The sequence below is a fragment of the Hydractinia symbiolongicarpus genome, chromosome 8 (assembly GCF_029227915.1).
Source record: "Hydractinia symbiolongicarpus strain clone_291-10 chromosome 8, HSymV2.1, whole genome shotgun sequence".
NCBI classification, from domain to species: Eukaryota; Metazoa; Cnidaria; class Hydrozoa; order Anthoathecata; family Hydractiniidae; genus Hydractinia; species Hydractinia symbiolongicarpus.
Window position 1 is genome coordinate 9,918,767 of NC_079882.1, and position 26,719 is coordinate 9,945,485.

The 26,719-nt window shown below is 33.4% G+C and overlaps 4 protein-coding genes across 4 annotated transcripts; 1 reads left to right on the forward strand and 3 right to left on the reverse strand.

The window, feature by feature from the left end:
• Window positions 1–1,481: 1,481 nt before the first annotated feature.
• Window positions 1,482–15,865, forward strand: LOC130654165 (uncharacterized). The gene is made up of 14 exons (XM_057456703.1): window positions 1,482–1,972; window positions 2,214–2,577; window positions 2,656–2,700; window positions 2,777–2,947; window positions 3,066–3,166; window positions 4,176–4,305; window positions 4,461–4,511; window positions 12,188–12,333; window positions 12,463–12,513; window positions 12,592–12,664; window positions 12,950–13,177; window positions 13,257–13,466; window positions 13,793–14,136; window positions 14,517–15,865. Exons 1-14 carry the CDS (start codon window positions 1,895–1,897, stop codon window positions 14,832–14,834), a joined length of 2,310 nt encoding a protein of 769 aa, XP_057312686.1. The 5' UTR covers window positions 1,482–1,894; the 3' UTR covers window positions 14,835–15,865.
• Window positions 4,719–8,295, reverse strand: LOC130654166 (uncharacterized). The gene is made up of 8 exons (XM_057456704.1): window positions 7,743–8,295; window positions 7,418–7,576; window positions 7,007–7,209; window positions 6,557–6,923; window positions 6,252–6,364; window positions 5,981–6,170; window positions 5,728–5,871; window positions 4,719–5,605 (listed from the first exon to the last, which is right to left on the reverse strand). Exons 1-8 carry the CDS (start codon window positions 8,293–8,295, stop codon window positions 5,433–5,435), a joined length of 1,902 nt encoding a protein of 633 aa, XP_057312687.1. The 3' UTR covers window positions 4,719–5,432.
• A 1,287-nt stretch (window positions 15,866–17,152) lies between the features above and the next one.
• Window positions 17,153–21,137, reverse strand: LOC130654241 (zinc metalloproteinase nas-13-like). Its single transcript, XM_057456790.1, has 6 exons — window positions 19,409–21,137; window positions 18,463–18,633; window positions 18,165–18,291; window positions 17,780–17,955; window positions 17,476–17,694; window positions 17,153–17,389 (listed from the first exon to the last, which is right to left on the reverse strand). Exons 1-6 carry the CDS (start codon window positions 19,470–19,472, stop codon window positions 17,280–17,282), a joined length of 867 nt encoding a protein of 288 aa, XP_057312773.1. The 5' UTR covers window positions 19,473–21,137; the 3' UTR covers window positions 17,153–17,279.
• A 2,070-nt stretch (window positions 21,138–23,207) lies between these two features.
• LOC130654243 (nucleoside diphosphate-linked moiety X motif 6-like) lies at window positions 23,208–26,558 on the reverse strand. Its single transcript, XM_057456792.1, has 6 exons — window positions 25,974–26,558; window positions 25,316–25,522; window positions 24,815–24,870; window positions 24,282–24,336; window positions 24,034–24,081; window positions 23,208–23,614 (listed from the first exon to the last, which is right to left on the reverse strand). Exons 1-6 carry the CDS (start codon window positions 26,188–26,190, stop codon window positions 23,298–23,300), a joined length of 900 nt encoding a protein of 299 aa, XP_057312775.1. The 5' UTR covers window positions 26,191–26,558; the 3' UTR covers window positions 23,208–23,297.
• Between the last annotated feature and the right edge of the window lie 161 nt (window positions 26,559–26,719).

Sequence of the window (26,719 nt, forward strand, 5' to 3'; positions counted from 1 at the left end):
TCCTGGCCTTCTATTTTTTTTTCAGATCTTGAATTGCCCCCAACTCAACATTCGTTAAGTTGAAACATTTTTTAATTCTCAATACTCTATCCTTCCAGCGAGCAAAGTGTCAATAACTCAAGATTCTGTATAATTTTGTTTGAGTTAAACAATAAAATCTTCGTTGTTTAGAACTATTTTCAGTTTTTTTTGTTTTTTTCAAATTGAGTTATCGAATTTCCTGATAACCTGAATTATTTTTCTTCTGTTTGCTAGGACTATAGACGTTTTTTTTTTTTAAAAAAGACGCTTTTTAAGACTGTGATTTCAGGTTTGAAGCAATAGGCATATTGTTTAAAATAATAGGGAGGTGAAAAGGTTGGCTAAAATTTTGATTGTGTCAGAGAAAAGCGTGTACTGTAGTTACAAACACAAAAATAAGTTGTTAATTTTTTAACTTTCTTGACCATTTTGGGGTATCGAATATACCCAGGGTGTGGATTTGACCATCATTAGCACCCTTTAAATCGGGCAACCTGTAATTATTGCAGAGAAGCTGTTATTAGTTTGCGCGAGTGAGTGAGTAATAACCAAACCTTTTGTGCTACAATGATAAAAATAGTCATAACACTTTTACAGCAATCATAAACAACTTGCTAACGAGTCACATTTGGTGGTTGCTATGGAAAGTTCCAAAATAAGATTTGGAAAATATGTTATCGTCTTTGTCAATTTTTTTAATTATCCCTTTGTTTTAGTAAAACTACGCGTTTATCTATTTGTTGATTTCTTGGAAAATAAAAATAAAATGCTTAACTAACAAGATTTGTGGTAATATTCTTGTGTTCCACACAATTGTGCAATCAGGAAATTTAGAGTAGGAAACGCAGTGGATAATTTAATTATTTGTTTTTTCCAAATGTTACATATCGATACTTCGTGCGCCAAACTTTACGTATCGATACTTTGTGCGCTAAGCGTTACGTATCGATACTTTGTGCGCTAAACGTTACGTATCGATACTTCGTGCGCCAAACGTTACGTATTGATACTTCGTACACCAATTGTTAAATATCGACACTTCGTGCGCCGAGGCACTAATTATTGTAGGCTTTTTTAAGTATAAACGTTTCCTTTTTTGGCAAACGTTTTTTGATTAAGGATACTTTTAATTTCAGTTAAACTTTATCCTTTTTACCTAAATGCATGTGCAGTTGGAGTCTGTGTGGGTGTTATTGTAATTTGATGCTTTTAAATTCAAAGAGGCTTATAAAAACATTTGTATAGATTTAACTCTTCTTATAGACTATAGAAAGATAGAAAGATTTTACAATCAATACATCGGTTGTTCATCATTTCGTTAGATGACACGATCATTGTTTGTTTTGAAGTTAGGAAACCCGGAAAGTGAAAGAATGAACGAAACTTCCATCTTCAATAACAATTACGTACATTAAATTTCTTCTTTTAAAGGCGGGAGTTTCAACGATCATAACTGCTACATACAGATTGTTTCATAGGCAATACAAAATTTCAGTTAAGGCTTAACTGCCAGTTATTTGTTCCTTGTTGACTTTCTACTTAAAAATGTAATGTCCTAGAAATAAGTAATTAATGACCAACATGACAAGAGAGGACAAAAGACGACACAAGAAGACATATGTAAATAGCCACAAAAAGACAGACAGCAAGCTTATTATGTATATTTAAGAATTTTGACGTCAGCAGTAGAAACCTTTTTTTTATTGTTAGCTTGTGCGTACCAGGTCATTTATTTGATTCATAATAGCTTTGTTGTTGCTTATTGCACAATTAAATCAATCTAATCATCTAAACAATCTCATTAAAAAAAGTCCGCATTGAAAGCATTAAAAAAAAAGTTGATACGAATTTCTCAATTCGATAAAAAATAAAGATGGGTTTATCATCTGGCATTGTTTTATTTATGGGTTATATTTTTTTCGTTCTAGTAATTTGTTATTCGAATTGTTCGGTGAGTGTTTTAATGATCTATTTCATTTAGGCAAATTTAGTATTTTTTATAGTTTTGTTGTTTCGTTCGTAAGACAAAGGGCATAATTTAGCGTTTAAATTTACCTTTTTACAACATCCACTCCGCTTCTTGTATCATCCTTATGGCTATACAAATCAATCTTCCAAACAACTTAGCTACGTGCCACAATAGTACATTCTGCAATATTTCATAATCTTAAAAATGTAAACTTGGTTTTTAGAACTTTAAATTTACTACCTCGACGCCGAAAAAGATTACCTACTATTTTGGCAGTCCTGAATATTTTACTATCCGGTGTAAAACAAGCTCCCCGGCAGAGATATCATGGCAGAAATGCTCTGCACTTTCTGAAAGTATTGTTTACTGCGATGAGAAATCTGCGAAGGATCACCACAATACACTCAATTGTGTGCCTGTGTTAGAAAACAACACTGAGCTAAGCAGTCAGGTAATTTCTGATAAAGAGTCCTTGTTACGTCTGAAAAAACAGCCGATATACATCGGTATTGGCTGCTTTCAATGCGTTGCGAAGTCAAGAAACACATCTCAAGTTATTAAACAATCAACAGAGTATTCTTACCAAGGTAATAGGACAAAAAGTAGAATATGAGAATATAAAAAAAGAGGTATTAACGTGCTTAAAATTTTTTTTTTTTCTTTAGATTATTGCCATACGCCTTCGAAAGCACAAGCAAAGGCGCATCCAGGTACTTGTTTTTTTCCTCCCAAACGCTTGTTCGGTAATACAAAAATTGGAAGCTTTCTTTTTCTTCTTTTTTTCAGAATTTAATCGTTTGCTCATTGGTACACGTGCCACGATAGGTAACGCAACAGTTGAATTTAATATATATTGTAAAGTCGCACCTGTTGAAAAAATCTTCATACGCCAATCAGTCCGTTCTGATGGAAGTATTGATGCTATAGCTACATGGCAACACAGCAACTTACTTGGAGGTAAGCAAAAATTATATAAATAAAATTATATATGTTTTAGAAAACTGAAATTGTCCGCCTTCATTAAATTTCATGAAGATGACTGTTAGAGTTTTTAAGACGTGTGTATGACTTTTAGCATCCTTGGTACGTGTGTATGGATTTTGCGTGAAGGTAACATCACTCTTAACATCACATGTTAGTGATTTTGGAAATTGCTTCTATGATCTAAACAATCAGGTATGTATGTCATGAGCCAGGAGTACTCCTTATGTGAAACCATAGTTCGGTATTAGACTTTAATCCAATTATTGTTGGGATCTGAATGTCCCAGTCAAAGGCTGGAGAAGGGTGGGCTATAATGCTTTACTGCTCTAGCTTCCAAAGTACTGTGTTATTTTAAAAAATTACTCGTCAGATATAACGTCGACCATAACAGAAAATGAAGCCTTGTTTTCATGTTAAGTCACGTGATGAATTGCTGACGTCAGCAAGAATACAAAAACTTGTAATATATTGATTTTTGATATATGCACTTTTTAGATTTTAATTAACAATACTCTAAAGTATATTATAAGATTCTTGCAGCTATAACAGGGCGCCAAATGATTAAATTTCCGTTTCAAAATGGACACAAGGGAAGGATAACTGTCGAATTTTACGCCTGTATGACGTAATACTGTATACTTAGCTCTAGAAGAGAAACGCGCATGTTAACAATAATAATAATATATACTCTAATTGCCCTTAATTTGTCTAAATATATTTCACAATATCTAAAATTTAAGCAGGAGGATCCTATAAAATTTTTTCCAATACGGCATTAACTTTTAGTCTTGGACTAAGTTCTTTCCTGGTTAAAATCACATCAAATGCACATGTGTCCATATATCGTTGCATTAAAGATTGCAAATATGAAATCCATTTTGTTTTAAAATTTAATAACTGATCGCACGAAAGTAGATTATTTTTAGGTTCCAATGTTAAATTTGGTGATAATAGCGTAGAAATGTGCACATTATCCATTTCCATTGTAAAATCAATTCTGGATCTGAAGGTGTACAATTTCCCCAACCTCCACTAACTTAGTTTTGATTTACCTACAAAAAGGATAGGTTTGATTTCTTTATTGTTTTAACATAAAACCTTCGTTATCCTCCCGTTTTCAAAAATGTCAAAATAAACCTGCAATGGTGGAATTATGCTTTCCTGAATATAATCTTGTTATTGTTGCTGCTGCTATTTTTAGAAGAATATATACACCTACAATCTCTCACACGTAACGAATATTTACGCCGATATTGATTATAAACTCGAGGTTGAGGCTCTACCCGTTTCCAGTCCTGTTCATCATTCCTTTACGATCAAGTCCGCAACCGGTTTGTGACATTATTTTTTTTTCATCTTTTACATAATGACTTTCAAGCTCGTTCCCAAGACCGCTAAGTAAAGAAGAGATGTCCTGGAGACGAAACAAGATGTCCAGGGGACGAAATGTGACAACTTCCGTATAACTTTATACTATTGATTTTAGAACTTTGCGAAAAGTATTTTGAAGAAAATGGCGTTATTCCCCTAAAATGTCGTAAGTTATTACATTATCTGGATTTTCTTCCTTTGTTACGAGAACCACACTAAGAATGTGTGTGAAGTTCTAGAACTTCTGGTATACCAATATCACGGCTGTTTCAGAGCGGAAACTAAGACTGCGCATGCGTCAATAATTACGGCCACGTTGAGGCGCAAGATGGCGGGCGCAAATAAAAACAATCATGATAAATAAGTAACTAACTTTTTGAAATCGCTTTTGCATGATAGAATCTATTTCAGTGGATTTAATTTAGTTTTTTAAAGCATTTCAACACGCTGGAAGCTAAATCTTTCTTTTACCTTTGCGACAAGCATGCTGTTGGAGTAATACTGTGGCAGTTTTGAAGGCATACTTTTTTTTGTTAAAATTAACATGGCAACTTGTTCCAACTAATTTTTGGTTTTGTGGACGTTGCGAAGTTATGTGGCTGGTGTATTATATATTTTTGGAAAGCTGAAAGGCTCATCTACAAGGTAAGAAAAACGAAAAAACTGTATCAGTACTTCTGAAAGAATGCTAGAGCGCTGAATTCTGGCAATAAAAGTTAGTGTAAAACCTGAAAATTTTAACTCCCTCTTTGACATAATCTACTGTATGATTTATTGTAGGCATTAAAACTGTTGTAGTTTACTAAGCTAATATTTCACAGAATAACAACACTAAACAACATTCTATATAAACAATTCTGTAACTCTAAATAAGGTTTCTGCGTCTCATACACTACTAACGTAAGCTCGACAAAAAGTCAAATAAAAATGAACTATGCATGTAGTAAGCTAATTAACTGTTCAATTCTTTTTCTTTCTAGACCAGCTGATCCACCTTTGAAATAATGCAAAGACTAAAGGAGCTTGCAAAGTAATGCTAATATGCAGTTAAAGATATAACTAGCTATCTAAGCTGTAAGTCTAAAAGTTATTCTTCACGTGCAATTTTTCTTTTTTTAATTTTTGGTTTTAATTGGCTCGATTCAGGATTTACATTAACAAAATGTTGCTTTAATGTATTTCGTAACCGCTCGACTGGGTTTTTGATGCAGCTGTACCTGCTCGACATCCTGTTGATTTCATGATGCAAGCTTTCTCCACCTTAAAAATGTTATAATTTGACATTTAAGCTAGCTAGCTACACATTTTCTGAAAAATAACACATTTTGGTAAAAAACACAAATTTTGGTGTTACCAGGTTACAAATTTAAGTGGCTGTTTACCTTGTTCGCCATAAAACCCAAATCCAACATTCCATTTTGCTATGAACTCAGTGACATGATCTTCAAGCATATGCAGTTTTGGTGAAATATTAACTTTTGGCCAGTTAGTTCGCAGATGCATCATGAATTTATTAATTGAAATTTCTAGAATTATGTACTATATGTATATTATTCTTTCTTTTTGTTTTGTTTTTGGCACATGAAATTTTAAAAAAAACTTATTTATTATTAAAAAAAGGAACAAGTTTCTCACCTAAAGCCAGTATTTCCTCACATGACAGATATTTTGCCGAATTGTAAATGTTATGAACTTCTGCAAAGTAAGTAAATAACATGTCGTACTTATCCATTTCTAAATTCACACTGTGAATAAGCTGGTCATCATGCTTTTGTGCTGCAACAATCTCTTTAATGCTGGATGTTAAATTTTGGATGTTTTCTTTCTATAAGAGCAAGATTGTTTTTTTAATTTTCTTTAAATATGTTATTTTTAAATTGCTACATTATTGTTAGTATTAACAAACCTTTAGCAATTTATGTACATGGTTGCCGATAAAACTTTGGCCATGGTAGGCCTGACGTTCAACACCCATTTTTTGCAGCGTTTTATCTATTGAAGAAGCACAAGGACCAACACCTAAAATAAGATGAACAAACTATTAAACATAGCTTTAGATTGGAGAGAATATAAGGCTTGCATCATAAGATCAGAATGAAAATTATAATTTTGGAAAGTTTTTTTTCGGGAATTAAATTTCTTGGAATTTCCAGACAAAAAAACATTTGCGAATATCACAAAAAATTACTTAGGTAATAAAAATGATCATACCCACTAAAATTCTTTTGTTGTTTCCCAAGGTTGAGATTTCTAATTCTAATTCTGTGATTTTCTTCTCAGTTTTTATTATACTTTTCTCGTACGTCAGTATATTTCGTTGTAAGCCACCAGATATTACAAGCCAGTTTAACTGATCTTGCTGGTTTGCTAATTTGGCTTTTTCATCTTCCAGCTTTTGCTGCAAGTCATTTGTTTCTTTAAGGACTTCGATGTAGTCACCATAATCTGAATCCAGTTCATTGTCTTCTGTTGCCAACAGCAGAGCTATTTTTACATCATAGTCTTGGCAAGAAGACTCAAACATTTTAAACATCTTTTGATATACACCCAAGGAAATATGAAGACCAGGAATACAGACCTAAAATTAGGTGTTTATATAGATTTTATTTTGGGATTATTAAATCAACTTGCAGTGGAAAAGCATAAAAATATGATGTATACTTGATCAATAGGTATGTCAAAAAATATGTTGTCAATGACATTATAAAATTCTTTCGCATTTTTAGGGCTCCCACCACTTTCACGGAAATCTGCTAAATTTTCTTCAAGTGTCGCCAGTGACCTTTTCTTAAATTTCTTGCGAGTAAACACTGGGATGTTCATTAGTTTTGAGGTAATGTTGCAAAACAAACAGCTGTGACGCCCTAAACACAAATGTTAAAGTATACATATTTTATTAGAAACTTTTAAAAATAAACCATTTTTAACTATGCATTTCCCATATCTGCGTAGTAAAAACCCATTGTTAAACTACAGGAACTTTATGAAGTTGCAAAAAAAGTTCTGTAAAAATTAATTAATTTTGATTATCAACTAGCAACTTGCCCCAGATCTTAAGTAATTAATATTTACCATTTGCACCAGTTATACCATACATTGCACACAGAAATTCGTAGTCGCCATACATAAATACACGGAATATCGACTCTTTATATTTGACTTGTTGCAGCATTTTTATTTGTGGTCGAAACCGTTCAAGGCAGACTCTTAAGTTTGTTCTTGTGTCTTTCCCTAATTTAAAAAAAAAATATAAAAAATGTTTTGATTTCTACTTTAGATCACTTAGATCATTTCTACTTTAGATCACAATTAGACATCACATGCATAGAATTTTGGAAATTCCAGTTTTAATTTTTTTTTTTTCATATTTGTAATATATTGCATTAATGTTTGTTACCTTCAAAAATGCTAAACATTATTGTGTTTTCCTTCTTGTTTGGGTTTAGAACATTGCCTATTTGATATGCCATTTTAAAACTATTTCCTCCATGGTCTCCACCAATTTTAACATGGATCTCATTGTCAGGAATGAAACTATGTTTTACAAGTAAATTGTGACATTCTAGCTTTTTGAGTTGATACAGAATGTGGCCAACTACATTATACAGATACCCCCAGGGCCTAGGTATAACGGATACCCTGTTTCCAACTGATAATTTGGTGAGAGGAGCCAGCTCAACTCTCAGTCCTTGGCCTACCCATTCAGCAGCGACACTTCTTGCTTTTTTTTCTGATTCAATTTTTATGTTGAATGTTTTCAACCAACGTGATATTTCACGTAGTTGATTCCATGGCATGTTTAAATTTGATTTCATTGCTGTGATGTGATTGGCTGGAATAATGACTTCTGTACCCAAATTTTTAATGATAGTATTTCTGTCACTTTCTTCCATAGACTTTAGCAGTGCTGTGGTCTGTTTTGTGACAGATTGGGTTTCTTCACCAGACATCAGATGGATTAACTCCTTGGCTGTATTTGCTCTTTTCCGCACATTCCTTTCACATGTTTCATCAGAAGACTTGCGAGGAATTCTAATGGGTGTTATTGTCAATGGCTAAAATATGGAACATATGTTATTAATTTGTTTTATGTAAAATGTAATATTACTATTAAAATTATCATATTGTTACAGACAATTATGTGTACATTATTTTTAATATAACATAGCATAGTTTTGTATTTTTGTATAAAGTAGTTATACACATTTTTTATATAAGATCACTTAACGATGTAGACGCCTTAGCATTTAGGGTGGGCACATCAAAATTTTAGTAAATCTCCTAATATATAGAATGGTTTTTATTGACCCCCAAAACTTCCTATATTCTGTGACCCCTCTAGCCACTTACTTATATTTATTATTATTTTTAATTATTTACTCTGAACATTTTAAAATTTGTCTTGTTCTTATTATGGCTTGTTTTTTGTATAAAAAATGTGTATAAGAAACATTTCACTGGAATTGTAAAAAAATGATAACCTAGGTATGCACATATATAGACATATACAAAAGCAACTTATTTTCAGTTTTGATTTCAGCCTTAAAATTGCTAAGATCAAAATTTTTTGCTTTATCAGCCGTTTGAAAATCAGTTGCTTGTTAAAAAAAGTCAATGTCAAATCACTTTTACTGAGTCCACTCCATACATAAGTAATCTTACTTGTGAACTTCCACTGGGCAATTGGACAGTTTTATTCGGCAAGTTTGACTGCTGCATTTTTATTCCAACCACATGAGCAATGCATTCTTCTACCTTTTTCGGTACAGGCTTGGAAGGGCTCAACTGCATCATCTCTAGTGTTGTAAATGACAATGCTGGAGAGCATGTGTGCGATTGTGCAGACAGCAGTTTAAATGAACAACCACATGTTCCCTTGACAACTCGTGTGTTTAAAATCCTGGAAATGCACAAACCAGGCGAGACATCCCCGGGTGTTGTTGGGATGCTGCAGGTGGGACATCTATTTGAATTTTCCAACCAATTTGTTAAACACAAGGCACAAAACACGTGGTTACATTGGTTTATCATTAATGGCCTTTTTAAAATATTGCTACACAAAGCACAAATCAGATGTTCCCAGTTGCCTTCACTGATATTTATGTCTGAGAGAACGTTTCCACTATAGTCAAAAAGTTCAGAGGTTTTTCTGTAAATTTTATTAAGTTCTAGGGGTGTCCAAGTTTTTTCTGCGGAATCCACAGCTTTGTGTGTTGGGTTACCACCGCCCCTTCTTTTCATAGGTTTGCCACCTCTCTTTCTTTGTGCACTTAATATGCATGTTTTGCACTCGGTGTCTTTATGTGTATACCATTTAACAGGCACAATAGCGGTAGCTGAGTCACGTTTTAGGACATTACTTATTGTAGCAAAGCACGAGTGACAGAATTTTTTTGGGTGAATGCCTGCCCGATCAGAATAAAAATCAGCTCTGAAAATACTGTCCAAGTTCTTTATGTGCTCTTGGACAATATGTGATCGTCCAGGCAGAGTGTTTCCACATATTCGACACAGCTTGTTCAACCGAGCTAGGTGTAAATCCCCAGTAGCCATCTTGAACTTTAACAAAAATTTTGAAAAAAAAGTACCTAATGTTTGATACAATATCAATTCGTAATGTACTGATACACCTACAGTTCTTTTTTTATTCGTATCTCGTAACTATCTTGGAATGATTTTTATAAAAATTATCTGTGGGATAACTTCGTATCTGAAAATATTTTGCTTTAAGTTGGCATGGTGTCCACAGTCTTCAAAATGGAGGTTGAAAGTTTTTGTTTTGTTTTAGCTAGGCAACAAGCGAATAGCTTTGTATTTGAATTAATCTTATTGGTATAGGACTATATTTTATTTAAACCACTTAGTTTCCAGTCCTTAAGTTGGTTTATGTGATTAAAATGCCTATTAAACCTGGTGCTAGCTACCCTAAAATTTGTTTACTTTTAAGCGCAACTCGCCCCAGTCCTTATTTTAAATTTTTTTTTGACATGCGCAGTCTGAGTTTCCGAAATCTCGCTAGCTGAAACAGCCGTGATATATGTTGCACTCAACAATAAACGTCGCAATCTTACCAATCAATGTCGCAACAGTGGAAATGTAATTCTTTACGATAAAAGTCGTAGAAAATGTTTACAACATTTAACAGTAAACAAACTGAGAAAAAAAGGAAAGCATAGCTATTTGTGTGCATGCCAGATTACTAGAAAACACTTTTCTGAAAAGATTTTCTTTTTGGTTAATTGAATTGACTTAACTTTTCCTGACTTTTTCCAGTGTCATTCAGTTTGGTCGTACGTTTTTGTACCATGATATGTCTGTTGTTACTCATAATAAATAATATATGTATCCCAAGTATGTTTTATGACATTTAAAGCTGGCTATAGTTTTCGCCCGTCGCAGCTAAGCTACCATTTTGCGTGACAGACAGGCGGACGGACGGACGTATACGGGCATTATAATATAGATAATAAATAATATGTCTGCAGAAGCTTGTTTTAGTATGCCTTTCACCTATACGCGAGCTTTAAATTTTTGGTCAACTTTTTGAACACCTTCACTTTATTATTGTTGTTCAGTTCTAGACCATCAGTACAAAACGCGTTTTGGTATAAAAATTTTCAAGGCGAAACAGTAGCTTTTTTACGAAGAAAACACAACTAAGTTATGTTTTTCTGGAACTTATTTCAAATATCAAAAACAATTTCTGGGTTAATTTTTCTTTATAAATGTAAGCAGATGCTATAATAAACAATAATTGACTCGCTTTTGCGTCTGAACATAGAAAAGCCAAAGACAGCAAAAGACAAATTGACGGATTTTATGAAGAAGGTGTAATAGAAAATGAGGAAATGAGCAACAAAGCGGAAATGATGGAAAGGGATGATGGAAAGAATATGATTGTAAGAGACATTCTAAAAAAATTGATGGAAAGGGGTGGTTGAGAAGATATGATGGACAAAAGGGAGGAAAGAGAGAGAGTTGTAAAGGGCAAAGAGAGATTTGTAAAAAAACGAAGGAAAAGACGAGACGAGACTTTCCTTTACATCTTTTCCATCATTTTATTACTATACAAAGGAATCATAGAAAGGCACGATAAGCAAGATGCAAGGGAAATTAAAAGAAAACCCAATCTTTAAGAAAATATAGATAATGGAAAGGAGTTAGAGAACACTATTGGTTTAGACAAAAAGAACAGCGCCGAACTTGTTAATGACAAGAAAAAAGTGCAAGCAGAAATATACTTTGAAAATGTGAATGACTGCTAAAATTGATTGTGGTCATTACTCGACTTAAAAGAGATTCCGACAAAAGCAGAAAACAGACCAAGAAAATGTAGTACTGCAAAGTTGTTGTGATGGAACACAGTCGTGTTAATGTTAAAGGCTTATGGCGTAACTTATTGAGTTATGGCTAGTATGTCATATCGTCCATCAAATGGCATAAACATTGATTTCTACGGGACATTGTATTTACAATGTTCAATTTTTTTAGTATTATAAGCTTAATACACTTCTTTGTTGTTGATTGCGGCATTTATTAGTGTAACACACCCTATCGTTGTGAAGAAACGTAAGAATTAGCGATGTGATGTGATGTGATGTGATGTGATGTTAGTTCAAAATAATATGACTTGCCTTTGTACTAATGAAAGATTTTAAAGTTCCAACTATGTTATAAACTGTGAACTGAAAATATCTTATATTGATGTATTTCGATTCTTAATACACTTACTGGTGGAGATAATATTATCTGGCTAAAAAAAAATTATAGTCGAGATTAAATGATATATATATAATGAGTTTGACATTGCTTTCGTTAATGGAAAATATGCTTTTCATTTAGAAATGGTAAAAAATATCACTGTATCTCATTGTACTTTCAATAAATCAGTGAATATTTCATGGATTGTACCAAACTTTACAAACATCAAAAATGTGACATTCATTCGAATTTATTCGAATAATTTTCTTAACACGGAGTTACCTAAGGTGAGCCATCCAACGTTTTCTTCTCTATCTAATACTCCTTTCCATAATATCCGTTTTCTTAATATCCATTGTCAATTATTGCATTTTTATATATTATACATTAATTTTCTATTATTTTTTTTCTAACAGTCTCAGACATTGATTACACTCGAAAATGTGGACGTGAATACAACAGTTTATGTGAGTAAGAATTGTTTCACTAAATATTTTTTTCCCTATTTGATTGTCGATCTTACATATTTGCCTGTTTAATTTAAGATTGAATTAAAGCTCGCAGATAATTCCGAAATTTATTTGCACTCAGCAAGAGTGGATTTAGCGCCCTGTCCAAGTAAGCTATTAAAGTTTATTTTCGTTTCTTCGTTCTTTCGTTCCTTCCTTCCTTTGTTCCTTTGTTCCTTCGTTCTTTCGTTAATTTGGTGTCTCGTTAATTTCCTGGAATAAGGTAGTTTTCCCTTTTTTGTTTTTGCTAAGCCAGTTTCAATAGTTAAATTATTTCAGTAGGTCGGTTAAGAGAGGTTCTTTGGAAGCCTGTTATTCATCTTCGGACTTCGGAAGGTGTTCTATTATAAATATGCAATGGTTTTTCTTCTATAAATTAAACACTAACATTTAGATATGATAACGACAACGACAACTTCCAAACCCACAACGAGTCCCACACGTAGATCAAGTATACTGCAACACAAATGGATGTTGGTCATTATAATTCTCTCTGTTTTGATCTTCTCTGTTGCATTGATTGCCTTCTTAATTTATTTTTGCGCAACTAATTTACGAAAAGGACGCATTCTACGAACTCCTTTATCGACACCTCCAGAAAATTACCCTTTGAACGAACCAGGTAGGTTTGCGATAAAGTTTTCTATATTGCTGTTGAAATAAAAATGGTTATTAACTATTTCATTTCTCTCTCACTAAAGGAGAAAAAGTGATGCTTGTTTATCCACACGGCTGCCGAGAAGTGGAAAATATCGTTTTATTTCTTGCGGCTCAACTCAATTCATTTGGTATCGAAGTGTTGGTTGATAATTTACAGACTGAGAGAGTGGCAAAATATGGCTTGCCATTTGTACTAATGAAAGACTTTAAAGATTCCAACTATGTTATAACTCTTTGTACAGAATCAGAAAGTAAGTTCGCGTTTAAGACACAAATATTAAAGATAAATGTCTTGAAAGGATGACGTTTTTATTCAGGACACTGCCTTCTTTTAATAGGTACAGTAGTAAAACGCGTCTAAAGTGGGCATCTACAGTGGATACCTCTATTTGAAATTTGACACGTTCTCTCAAAAGCGAAAAAAAATGTTTATTTCTCTTTACGACGCCACAGCCAGACTTTTTGGAGCTCTGACAGGTCGTGGAGGTTTGCGGGGGTGGGGGGGGATGAGAGAGGGAGGGGGGATTTTGGACACAGTTGCCTAAATAGCGTTTAATCATAACTTCCTTTATTTTAGCAAGTAACCTAGCGAGCCACCGTCCCTACAACTTCGTTATGAACCAACTCGTTTCAACGGATTGCGTTTTTCAAAATGGCAGACGCTGTATAGCTGTCTACTTCAGTAAGACACCAGATCTAGTGCCAACCTATCTTAGACAGAGATGTTACTCATTACCGCTCTCATTCGAAAGATTTGTCCAACATTTACTTGGAATACAAACATTTTTTTCATCAGTACACGAAAAGATGTTCAACTTGAAAGTTGGTTACGTTGCTGACAGAAAAAAAGAAATGAGAATTTTGATACAGTCCTTAAATATGGCCGAGCATGGGTTATGTAATTCCGCCACGTGTAGAAAGGTAAGGAGGATTTTTTTTTTTCCGAAATGCTTTTTTCATCTTTTAAGGGGAATCCACCATTCAATAAATAATACCTTCGGCTTTGTTAATAAACTCTTTTTCCACGTTTACAAGAACCCCCCGTAGGGCGCATACTATGTGCGCGAACTAACCTGTCAACGAGATTAAATATCCCTTTTTGGCCAAAAATATTAAAAAATGTCACTTTGTACCAGGCGTAACACGCCCGTACACATCGCTTCCAAAATGTCGTTTTATATTTTTCATTTGTCAAATGTCACAGAATTAAACAACTCCGTCGTCGATATACGTCGGAATGAGACTTTAGTTGCTTCCCTATCTCAGCTGTATGTTATTCTCACAGTAACGTCTTTTTATAGGGACAGAAAACAGAAGACGAAGACTTTGAGTTTCCTTTAACAGAAGCTTTTGAGAAAGAGGCAAAAAAACAACATTTTAACCAAGATGATTGCAGTTTGAAGTTTTCTTCAACAGAATCTCTCACTGAAGACGAAAGTGTTCCACAAAAGACTAACTTAAATGACGGGGCGGAGTACTATACTTCAATAAAACCGCCAGTGTACTATGATCAAGACATACATCATTATCCCCAAAAGAATGACTGTCAGAGCGTGTCATCACAGAAGATGTTGATGTCGCAATTGTCAAGAATCGATGAAATGGAACCCCTGGTATGACACTTTGTGTGTTCAACTCGTGTATATATAGATTTTAAAACGGATGTTCTGTTACAAAAAGAATAAAAGAAGATGCACTCTTATTTTTAATGGGTTTTTGTGAGCACTTGTAAATACAGAAAAGCACCATCTGTAAATTTTTAAGTAAATATCATTCCCGTCCGATCAGATGTTTCTCTCAAAGAGCTCTGGGGACGAGAGTGTGGTCATTTTATACTATTTATGATGTCACAAAGGGAAGAATAATTAACGATTGGTTATTTTAAGTCATGTTAAGGAAGTTTTAAAAAGGTTTCTTTATTGCCAACTAGAAAGTGTAAAGTAACCTCAAACCCAGGGCCGTATAGTCTTCTTTTTACATGAAGATAAAACGTGTATCATCCTTGCACTAAAAGAAACACTACATACCCTTAATTCGAGGTTGATTTAGCGCCTTTTTTGAAAGTATTCCATTACACTTCCACCCTCGTCCCCAGGGATTCTTGTCTTTTCGATATGAAAGATTGCTCGCCGTCATCTCATACCTAAAACGCGAAAATCCCTGGGGACGAGGGTGATTAAATCTCATTCTCACCATTCACATTGTTTATAATGATGTGACATCTACATTTCAAAAATTTTACTTCGTCTATCCCAAGTACTATCTACGTCTCCAGGATCTCTTAATCCCTGAGCCCTTATTTGGAGCAATAAAAAGAAGACAAAATTCCTTGGGATCAAAATAAAAATACCGCTAACAAGTTGCTAGTGAAACGTGAAACAAAACATTTTTTTAATACCTTTGCACTACATAATTGCCTACTAATAGGTTTTTGACTTCACCATTGTGTGCAAACTTTTGGGTCAGCCAGTACTTAGATGTTGAGGACAGCAGTAAGAATTATAAACATTTATAGAAAGTTGTGTATTTATTTATAACTGCATTTTCATGTTATTAACCGTTTTTTAATTATCTATTTTTAACCAAAAATACTTAGTTCACCACATTTTGTATATAACATTTTTTTAACAGTAAAATTGTTAGTTGCTTTTGTGATCGTAATTAAAATGCTACTAATTTGTGCCGCCAATAACCGAAATATCGTCCCGAATTTATTCATTGATCCATTCATTCATCTATTCATTCATTCATCAATTCATCAATTCTCTCATTTGTCCATTCGTTCATTCGTCCTTTCTTTTATTTCTCCATTCATCCATCCATCCATCAGTTGGTCGGTCGGTCGGTCGGTCGGTCGGTCGGTCGGTCGGTCGGTCGGTCGGTCGGTCGGTCGGTCGGTCGGTCGGTCGGTCGGTCGGTCGGTCGGTCGGTCGGTCGGTCGGTCGGTAGGTCGGTCGGTCGGTCGGTCGGTCGGTCGGTCGGTCGGTCGGTCGGTCGGTCGGTCATTATTGTTGCTTTCTTACCATTTTCAAAGCCTCCGTTTTTGTTTGCATCATATTTTCTTTACAGCATTTTTTTACTACAAGACATAGAAACCAGGTCGCTTTTTATGTAATTAATACAACTACCTAATTCCAATTAACCTTAGCACGAGCTTGAGATAGATTAATGAATCAGCATTTTTGAGCAATTTACACTTCCGTTAATAAAAAATTTAAACAATTAAAAAAGTTGCAACATTAAAGATGGCACGATGAAATGAGTTTTTAAGCTTATTGCGTTCTATTTTACCATAACCTCGCGTCAAAAAACATCAACTAAATGAAGTAATTACGTTTATTGTATTAATAAGTCATACCATAGAGGTATAAATACCTCCATGGTCATACTTACTTTCCTCTTAACTCCTTCTACACTCTGAAAACGTGATCCACAGCATTAGGCAAAATTTAACAACTACATACCACGCATATAATAGACCTTCAACAGAATCTCATGATTAGATTCATGCCCCTCCCCCTTTTTTTTGTTCTTTTCCCTGTCCCCGTGCCTATTTGCGCCCAGGCTCTCTTTTTGAGCAAGGTAGCGAATTACTTTCCATGTTGTTTTGAAGTATATCTTATATCGTATTAAAGTATTGCATACTTTTTAGAGCGTCCGGTAATTCTATCCTTCTAGGTTAATAAGAGAGTTGATTGTACAACTGTTGAACATCATGAAAGATTAGAACGATGGTATTTGCGCAAGCTTTGGCTTGTATATTACTAGGTAAACAATCACATCAGAGTTAGCAGCGTTTAGTCACGTGTGGCAGAAAATGATGGAAATAATCCTTTTATTGCAACGTAGAACAATTCGTAAAAGCGCTTACAGCACGTCGAAAAGAGCTTTAAACTACTATTTAGAGTTTATCAGACAAGGAAACAAAAGTTATAACTTCTCGATAATTTTTATTTGCTAATTTTTATTTTAACATCTATTTTGGATACAATCATATAATAAAAATAATAAATAGCTAATATATTCTTGAATGTCAAAACTGAGATAGCTTTCTGTGGATCTGATCAGCATAATCCACAAGATTTTGGACATATCTCAGAAAAAAATTTAATATCTTTATAACAACCAGATCTAGCTTTTTTCTCGCAGCTTTTGTACTTATCAAAACAAGTAGCTATAAATAGAAAGTATAAATATATAATAGTAATCCATGCAAATAAAATCAAGTGCGTTTGATTAAAAAAGAAAAAGAAAAATTACCTTTATAACATCCATACAATTTATTAAGTTGATAAATATCAATTATGCTCAGCTGCTCTTTTCCCAGCTCTTCATTTGGATTATCAAGTGATTCCACAGTGTTTCCACCATTTTTAGTAAACGCTTTGTTGCCATAGTGAAGTATGCTATGTTTGTCGTACGGCGCATTTAGTGTGTCCACCTTGCCGTGACTGTAACTTGCGAAGTTCTTGAAAGCACCTTAAATGAAATATGCCACATATAAATTTCCTGAAGCAATGAAGCGGCACTTTGATATGTGAGAAAAAATTAGCTAGATTCCTACCGTCTGCAATATTCCACCAAAGTATTTTCACATATAAATCGCGATCATATCGACTTTGCTCGTGAAAGAAACCAATGCAATGCATTAGTTCGTGCAGTACATGACCAAAAGTGTTACAACCGTCACCCAATGATATTTCTTGTTTACCACCTTGTCGACCAATAGCTGAATAGCAACTAAAAACAAACAAAGGATCGTTTAGTTCGGCTTGTCAAATGGATAAGTGCTTTGTTTATAAGAAAAAGTAAGTTTCGTATAAATCATCATAAGGATTTTTCGATATTTAGTCAAAGGTAATGAACAGATCTAGAACGATTGCTTATGCAAACATTATATTTATGTGTATATTACAGCATACAAAAAAAAAAAGAGAAAGAAAATTTACCCATCATCTGCAATAAATTTCACATAATCAACGTAACCGTCTAAAAATTCTTTTTTGATAAATTTGATACATGATATTCTTTCATATTCAGCAAAAGCTCTTAATATCAACTGTCGGGTTAGTCCATCTAAAAAGATAATAGTGTATTTTCTTGACTAGTTTGTTGTTGTTGTTGTTGTTGTTGTTATCATTGTTGTTATTGTTTTGTTTCAATGTTTCTCTATCATGTTTTTTTTATAGTTTACTAATTCACGAAAAAAAGGTTTAAGACACTAATATTGTAAACAAACTAACTAACCAATTTGAGGAGATATCATGTACGGTATAATTCCGTCCTTCCAACGATATATATCTGCTTTGATTGCGTTCCTTTTATTTGCGCTATTTTGTCCACGTGACTCCTGAATAATGTTGGCAACATTTTTTGTTACTATAATATCTCCCTCAATGATCACACCCTTTCTTCCAGCTAGAAAGAGAAGGTACTATATCAGAGGTATGTTCGGACACGAAGTAAAAAAAAATGCAATAGAAATTTCCTAAATTATGGTCATATGGAAATACAATGAAGCCTCTGTATGAGTTTCAATTGGGTGAAGGGATTGGGTTTGGAATTACTGTTAGAGGAAGGTTGAGGGGAGTCTTTGCGGCTGCTTTATTCAGCTAAAATGCCATGCCAATTTGTTTACCAGCAAAAGTGAATTGCTTGGATGTTTAAATCAGTTAAATATTTTGTTTGTCTCAATAAATTAATAGGGGATTCAAAATAATATTCATTTATTTTATTTTATTTGTATCCATTCGATACAAATGCTTCTTCTGCCTAAACTAAAAATGTATATAAATATATGATAAGGAAACCCGTAACATTTATTTAATGAATAAATTAAAAAAATATAATAATTACAATAAAACCGCTGCAGACACAAGGGATAAAAGGAAGTTGACAACGGTGAGACGACGATTATTTTGTACGTGAAAAAAACATAAGAAAAGTAGTGTCATACCTATAAAAAGAGGTCTACGGGGGAAAAGATTTGGAAGAAATTTCGGTTCCTTATTCAGAATACGTAAATTGTCCTCTATCAAAACCCGCTCGGAAAGCTACGTCAGCGCCATATATTGTAGAAAACATTTTTATATACTCAAACATGAGCGAAAAGAGCACAATATTTCTTTAAGAAGAAACGCCCACCTGCATGCAGACGAGTGACGAAAAAAGTTTGCTGACACGTAAAACTCACCTGTTTGAACAAGCAGTTTAAAAAATGTAAAGATCCAGATGATAATTGCATCGTTCTTCCACATTTTGATAAGCTCTACCTATGCACTGAAGTTGAAGAAAATCCTAAGTGTATAAGTTTATGAAGAACAAACATAAGATTATTGACACAAGACAAGATACATATGTTTTCTGTTTACACTATATGCCCCTACTTATTTTTCATTACACCTAAAAGTTTTCAATGGCTTTTATACTAAAATGGATTACAATGAATATATATATATATATATTTATATAGAAATAAAAATCAAGCAAGACAGAATAATAAAAGATTACGAAAGAATTGAAACAAAAGACATAAGAAATGAGTTGCAAAGTATTATTGTGTGAAAAATACATAAAATTTTCATTCCGAGGAGTTCGTTCGTGTGAAAAAGAAAAACAACATTTGATATCTGTCTTTTTCCCTTCTTAACACTCAAACAACATGTTTGTTTCTTTTGATTCACCAGAACATTTTTTCATGACCAATATAAAAATACGCAGTCATACAAAATGTCTACAGTGTAGTCATAGTTTTAAAAGCTAAATATTGTACGTAATTATTTTTTTTTTCAATAAACTGCTATTCTGTGGCTCTACAAAAATTTTTAAACTGTGTATTTTCGCAATTAGTGTCTTTTACTTAAACTGTTAAATTTCTTGCTCAAGATGGTGCTAATTTATTATTTATATAAATCCGTATTTTCATCTGGATAAACTTCTTTTTAGCTATCCAGATTCCTTCTCTTTAAGCTTTATCAAAAGTAAACAAGCCTGGAGAAATTAGTAATAAGCCATCTCGGTCCCAGGAGTTTATGTGATACTTTTGATAAAGCAGACAGCTCCTTCCCCATTGTCAGACAAGACAAGTGGGGTTGGGACGAGGCTGAGTAATGAGGGGAATGAAGTTAAGATGTGATAGGATGGTCTTTGTTTACCTGACCCAACACGACGCAGAAAGAAAACGGCGCAGAGGTAATATTCAACGGACTGTCCCCAGCTTCCAAATTCTGACCCCGAAAGAAGAGATCAAGCTTTCTTGGAAAATAAAAAAAAAAAATTAGCAAATTCATCTTAAGAAATTAATTACATAAACAGGTAGTCTAGACGTCTATGTCGTTTTAAAGTTTGTATAATTTCTTGCACCTAGACCATTTGAGTTGTCCGTTTATTACACGCCATTTTTCGGAAATTGCAGGGAATTAAATTTATTGAATCGCTTCGTAGCACACAAGATGTTGTCTTATGTCTTGAGTGCGTTGTGAACAATGTTAAAATCGTGAGAGCTTACAAGTTAGTAATGCGTGTTACTGACTTAGAAACGGCTTTCTCAATTACTTGTGGCCGCGAGCTTTGAAATCCCACCTTCCTTTGCAATAATTTACGCTCAGGATTGTAGTTAGCTATGAAAACTTAAGTCTAGAATAGCCATAAAGTTTGCACAAAGTATTTTAAGGAAAACTTTAATTTTGGGATTTAGCGCGTGGCCTTGTGGTTATGGAGTTCGCTTCGTAATCAAAAAGTCCGTTTGTGATTCGTGTGGTTTGATCCACAGCGCAGGAATGTTTAGCAAGTGTTTTTACCACAACTACAAGTCAACTTACCCATGTGAGGGAAATTGGTCAGGCAATGCCGGTGTATACTTCGTATACATTAAGAACACAGTGCCCACATTAATAACAGTATTATATCCAACACTGAAGAGGCTACATGTATAAATATTCGGAATAATAGTAAAAAAATTCCAATTCTTTAGATTTCACGAGAATTAAATTTCGCAAATGGATACTTTTTATAAATCTCGCAAGAATTTATTTTCTAGATATTTACTAGAATTATTATTAATAATTACTAGATTTTATATAAAGACAATTTGCATGTGCAATGTTTTTAATCTAGCACAAGTTTACAGCTATTTATCACATAGTTAGAAGGCATTTATTTCGTCCTTCTTTAAAAGTCTATATCGCAAACTTATTTAACAGAGGAATGTTGTCTCTATCATTGACGTGAGGATCTTGATAGGAGTCACCGACCATGGAGGTATAAAGAAGACCTCCATGCACGGACTGATGACTTTTCTCTTCTACAGCTAGCACGATGTCTACATAAGACAAGGTTTTGAAAATATGAATTTCGCATGAATTTAATTTCGTAAATGACAAAATTGACAAAAAATTTCAAAATTTTAAAAATTTATGCTATTAAGGTACATTGGGGCCATTTTTAAGCAGTTTTTTCAGGAAACAATTTCTAACGGGGAGTTACAAACTAATATTTAACGAATCTATGAAATCTTGGAGGGACTCCCTCCAAGATCAAATTAACAATCCAGCTATTATCAAATTTATATTCACTGTTTATTGATAATAGCTAAATAAATTATACAGGGAATATACAACCTGTTGCAACTATTTGTTTATTTTCTGTATCAAAAACTTCTTTTAAAAACGTTTGGATACAGAAAATCATTAAGTAGTTCGAACATTATGTATACTCGCTGTATACTTTTGAAATTTTGGGCATATTAACTATGTTTTTTGGTTATGTAAAAGAAAAAGAAAACTTGCACTGTATTAAAGAAATCGAATGCGAGAAAGGTCTATTTCTTTCTGCACGCTGATCATAAGCCATTGCTTATTTTGGCCAACCATGGCCTGATAATCTACTGATTACTATTTCACTATTTACAAATGAAAATACCATGAAAAATGTTTTCGCCTCATGTTGTGAGTAATGCAGATTTTGACCAGTTGAAGTTCTGAAGGGGCTACAAAACGATCCAATAAGCTCGCAAATTCCGAAAAATGACGTGTCATAACTGGATCATGCAAAAAGTCAAGGTGCAAGAAATTATACACACTTTAGAACCACATAGACGTCTGGATAGCCTGTTTATAAATAATTAATTTCTTTATGATGAATTTCCTACTTTTTTATTTTTATTTTCAAAAACGGAAAGAAAAAATTACCTTAAGTATTCTTTTTAGCGGTAAAATAAGCTACGGTCTGCAAAATATATTAAATATTAAATATATTAAGGAAACAGAGACCACACGGGGAGCTGTATCTGGTAAAAAATGCTATGTTATTAGCTTTAAGAAGGTAATTAATATCTCTAAAGAGATTTTAAGTCATTGTTGCTGCTTAAACTGGCTTTATGTGCAATAAACTTGTATGTTTCTATGCAAAATTTATAAGAAAATTTGAGTTAAAAGCAAGCTAAGTACTTATATCAAAAAAATCATGGATGTCAATGCATGTAGAGAACTTTTCTGTCATTTACAGCTATATTTGAATGCCCAATATGATATTTGAGATGATTTTAGTTGTTTTTGTCCTCAGTTATCATAAACATTTTCACTGACATTAGCTCGACTTTCGTGTAAGTCACTAAAGTCGAAAAGCAACGGCCACTTCGTAGTCCCTTTACTCTACTTTCGCATTAGCGACATATTTTTCGAAATTTGCAGTAAATGTTAATTTGAGAATTAAAAATGAGAATTTAGGTTTCGAGATGAAATGTCAGGGGAAAACACGAAAAAAAACGTATAAAGACCATTTCATAATACAGAAAATTTTGAAAAACTTTAGCAGGAATTAAGAGGTTACTTATGATAAAGCCTAATCTTTTTTGAAAACGTAATAACAAAATTTAAATACTTTGAAAGAAAATTGTTGCATAAAACATTTATTTAGGATTTAGGGGATTTTAGGCCCTGTGTTCCAAAGTAAGAAGATTTACAGGAAATTCTATTCAGGATCAAAATTTAGTCTTTCCATTTAGTCATTTTATTTGCAGCAATTTATAAGAATTAAAAATAAATTTACAATAATTAAAATATGAAGTCTAAATATTTTTATTCTCATATCAATGGTCGATGATAGAGAGACATTTGTTTCTTTTTAAATATCCAATGTTGTAAAGTATTATTTGTAATGTCCACATGTTCGAATCCTTGTTCACTTCCTTTTAAAATTAACTTACATACTAACTTCACGAACGGAGTTGCGTCATTCATTTTAGAAAGTTTGTCTACGCTCATCCACTCACACGCGTCTATTTCATCTGGACAAGGATTGATTAAAAATGATAATGGCTGCAAACGACATATGAAGTAAAAATCCGACTGTCCATGGATTGTGTCGTGCATTTGTCGCAAACTGAGAACCGATTTGAACTCTAAAACGATAGAGAGAATGACATCACTAAATGGCGTAGGATTTGTTTCAGAGGCTTCTGTTGATGATTAGGCAGCCCTTTTTGAAGTTTTATTTCGGCCTTTATACATGTTTACATGGTTTCTAGCGAAATGAAACTCATTTCGGTGTTTATTTCATTTCAGTATAAAAGACTGAAATTGCTACCTTAAAATATTCAAGTAAACACGTTTTACCTATTGAGCATGCGTACAAACGTATGGCGAATGTGTTAACACAAGCTCGATAAGAAAAAACGTTAGGTAAACACAACGAAATTTCAAAGCGGTTTGAAATCTAATTTAGGGTCAATGTAAAGGTGACCTTAAAAACTGGAATTTAGGAAAACTATAATATTCATTAACTAATATTGAGAAAAAAGACGTTGCTAATAATACTTACCAGCTTCGATACCAGTCTCTTCGTAAACTTCTCTCACAGCAGTTTCACCTTAAAAAGAATAACAACCACTCTTCACAGATTTATCGCTAAAATCTCACGAGCTGAGAAAAACCTCCCTTTACACACCTCTCACAGAAGTTTCACCTGAAAAACACTGTACTCCTTACAGTAGTTTTGAGTAAAAGAGTAAACACTTTTGAAACACCCCATACAACAGTTGCAAAACAACACAAAGTAAGAAAGCATACCAACAAATTCTCCTAGGTCAGAAAAACCGCCGGGAAATTTCCACCAATTTGAATACTAAGGAAAAATATGAAAAAAAATAAAAGAAGAACAAATAGCTAAAGCGGTTAGGTGAAAAAAAAGATCGCGTTCAGGAATTTGATATTCAGCATAATGCAGTAAATGACTTTCCTTTTAAAAGCGTTTTGACTATGGTACTTGTTAATTTGCGTCAAAACTGTAGAACCAAAAAAAACACGTCTTTTTAAATGCAATTTGACTAACTCAGCGCTTAATTAAATTCGCTTATGGTAGTCATTTTACAAGGTAAAAAAATATCAGCTAAAATACTAGCTACCGTCTATTTGTTATCACTTTTAACATGATAATGATTTGAGCCGGATAGTAACTTTTTAAAATCTTGTCATTTTTGTAAGACGTTTTCAGGCTCATGTTGGTACGTAAAACAGCCAAATAATTGCCAATGTAAATTATTAACGACACAAAATTAGAATCAACTGCAGCTAAAATGTGTATTAACCAACATTTGACTTACTCTTCCCTTATCACGAACTACTAACAATTCGTTCTTGTCGCTATTGAAGCAAGCACCTGCAATGAACAAACAACATTGTTAATTAAGTAAAATTTAAAAGACTCGTTTTTCAATCAATTCAGAACTATAGTAAACAACCCAAAAGCCTCGAGTAGAGTCAAATATTAAGCAACTATGTTAGACACATTTTAAACTGCACAATAATCCCTCAATCACTTTTTGCTGCTCAAACAACCTTCTTAAGTGAACTATGACTCTTTCCAAGAAAAATTATTTCCCAGAAGAAACATATGCCAATGTTTAAATGGCACTTTAGTGTTCTTCACAGATTTTTTTGTGTTTGTTGAGTTCACCACTGAGAAACACGATTCAAAGGTTCGATAAATAGGAGCTAGCTAAGCAACTTAAGAGCTAAAAATGCCTTCCACCCATAACAAACCAAAACTTAAACCAAAAAAATCTTGCGTGAAAAAAAAATTAGAATTCAACAAAACTCTGTACCTGCCACGCCCACCTGATGATTGGCAAACAATGGAATCTTTGAATCTGTGTTTTCGACCAACCATAAACTCAGAACTGCTATATTATTTCGTGCATGATGATATATAAATCCATTTTGGGATGCTACCCTTATTAGATGACTTTGTGATATTGGAACCTGAAGTAGTACACTGCTTCGTTGATCATTCTTCCATCGTTTTAACGCACCTATAATGAAACAAAGGCAACGTTAAAAATCACCAGACATGTTACAACATCACTATTTTGAAAGTTCACGATGATTCGCGTTAATAATCGGGTTTTTTTCCCACTATGTATGCAAAAACTTTGTTTTGTACGTTTGTTGATGGCAACTTGCTCATGAAATTGTTTATCTCTTATATTATTGTTCTTGAAACCATTTATCCTTTTTTGTGTAAGATACAATGTTTTTAATTGAGGATAAGGTAAGAAGAATTTAAAAAAATATGTAAAACGTTAAAGATTTAAAATCACATGATCGCTGAAGAAAATTCAGAAAACAAAATATGTGAGCATATATACATTACATAGGCTATTTGGGTGTACGTGTGAGCTGACAAATCGCTGTATGTACATGCATACATATAGCGATTGTAAGAAAAAAAATTGCTTTAGTTGCAAGCAATGGCTAGCTTACTTTGTAAATCGTCTTTAAAAGTGGTAGCATCTTGTTCTTGATCTTGAACAGTCACATAAACCCCATTAAATCTTGTTAAATGTTCTGTAAAGTTAGTGTTCACTGCAGAAAAATGTCTTTTATAAAACACTGCTCCTCCTCCACATAACAAAGTTATCTTAATTTTCTTAAAATTTCCAGCTAGCGAAGAAAAAGATTTAGCACAAACTGCTATCATCTAAAAGAATCATTCAGATAAACTGCAACAGGAACATCAAGTACACCTTTGTAAAACTTGACATTAAGTAAATATATAGACACAGACAATGTAAAAACGGACACCTTGTAAGAAAAGCCTTCGTAATTTCGACAATACGAAAAAAACAGCGATTGGAAGTTTACTATATATAATAGTTGAGTATTTATCATTCACATGGAAACACAGTATCTTAAATTTAAGCCTGTACAAATGCGTGCGCTTAAGTAAAAATTTTCCCACCGCCCTAATAACTCCATAAGTAACCTCACAACCATTAATAAACAACAAATGGGCAGATGATATTTTAAAATGCAGCAAAATTTTGTTAGCAGTAAGCCAGCTTAATTCTTATATTCCTATTGAATGCCTTTATATTAATACATGCTTGCCCACCTACCTCCCTATCCCCCTCCATCCCTACGCCTTTCTTAACAAAGAAAATAAACTTTGTTCTTTGCGTAAGTCTCTGCCTTTATAGCACATCAAAAAAAAAGAGTATACAATTGCA

Coding starts and splice junctions, on each gene's coding strand:
- LOC130654241 (XM_057456790.1), bottom strand. CDS start 19,472: ATGTGGAAGAACGATGCAATTATCATCTGGATCTTTACATTTTTTAAA. Junction 17,956..18,164: donor AAATTTATTGCAGATGATGG/GTAAATTTTCTT, acceptor GTTTGTTTTTAG/TTGCTATTCAGCTATTGGTC. Junction 17,390..17,475: donor ATTGTATGGATGTTATAAAG/GTAATTTTTCTT, acceptor TTCTATTTATAG/CTACTTGTTTTGATAAGTAC.
- LOC130654243 (XM_057456792.1), bottom strand. CDS start 26,190: ATGATAGCAGTTTGTGCTAAATCTTTTTCTTCGCTAGCTGGAAATTTT. Junction 25,523..25,973: donor TTTTAAAGACGATTTACAAA/GTAAGCTAGCCA, acceptor GTTTCATTATAG/GTGCGTTAAAACGATGGAAG. Junction 24,337..24,814: donor TAGTTCGTGATAAGGGAAGA/GTAAGTCAAATG, acceptor ATTTTTCCTTAG/TATTCAAATTGGTGGAAATT.
- LOC130654165 (XM_057456703.1), top strand. CDS start 1,895: ATGGGTTTATCATCTGGCATTGTTTTATTTATGGGTTATATTTTTTTC. Junction 12,665..12,949: donor GGATTTAGCGCCCTGTCCAA/GTAAGCTATTAA, acceptor ACTAACATTTAG/ATATGATAACGACAACGACA. Junction 14,137..14,516: donor ATTCCGCCACGTGTAGAAAG/GTAAGGAGGATT, acceptor GTCTTTTTATAG/GGACAGAAAACAGAAGACGA.
- LOC130654166 (XM_057456704.1), bottom strand. CDS start 8,295: ATGTCTGGTGAAGAAACCCAATCTGTCACAAAACAGACCACAGCACTG. Junction 6,924..7,006: donor TTGACATACCTATTGATCAA/GTATACATCATA, acceptor ACCTAATTTTAG/GTCTGTATTCCTGGTCTTCA. Junction 5,606..5,727: donor TGGGTTTTATGGCGAACAAG/GTAAACAGCCAC, acceptor AACATTTTTAAG/GTGGAGAAAGCTTGCATCAT.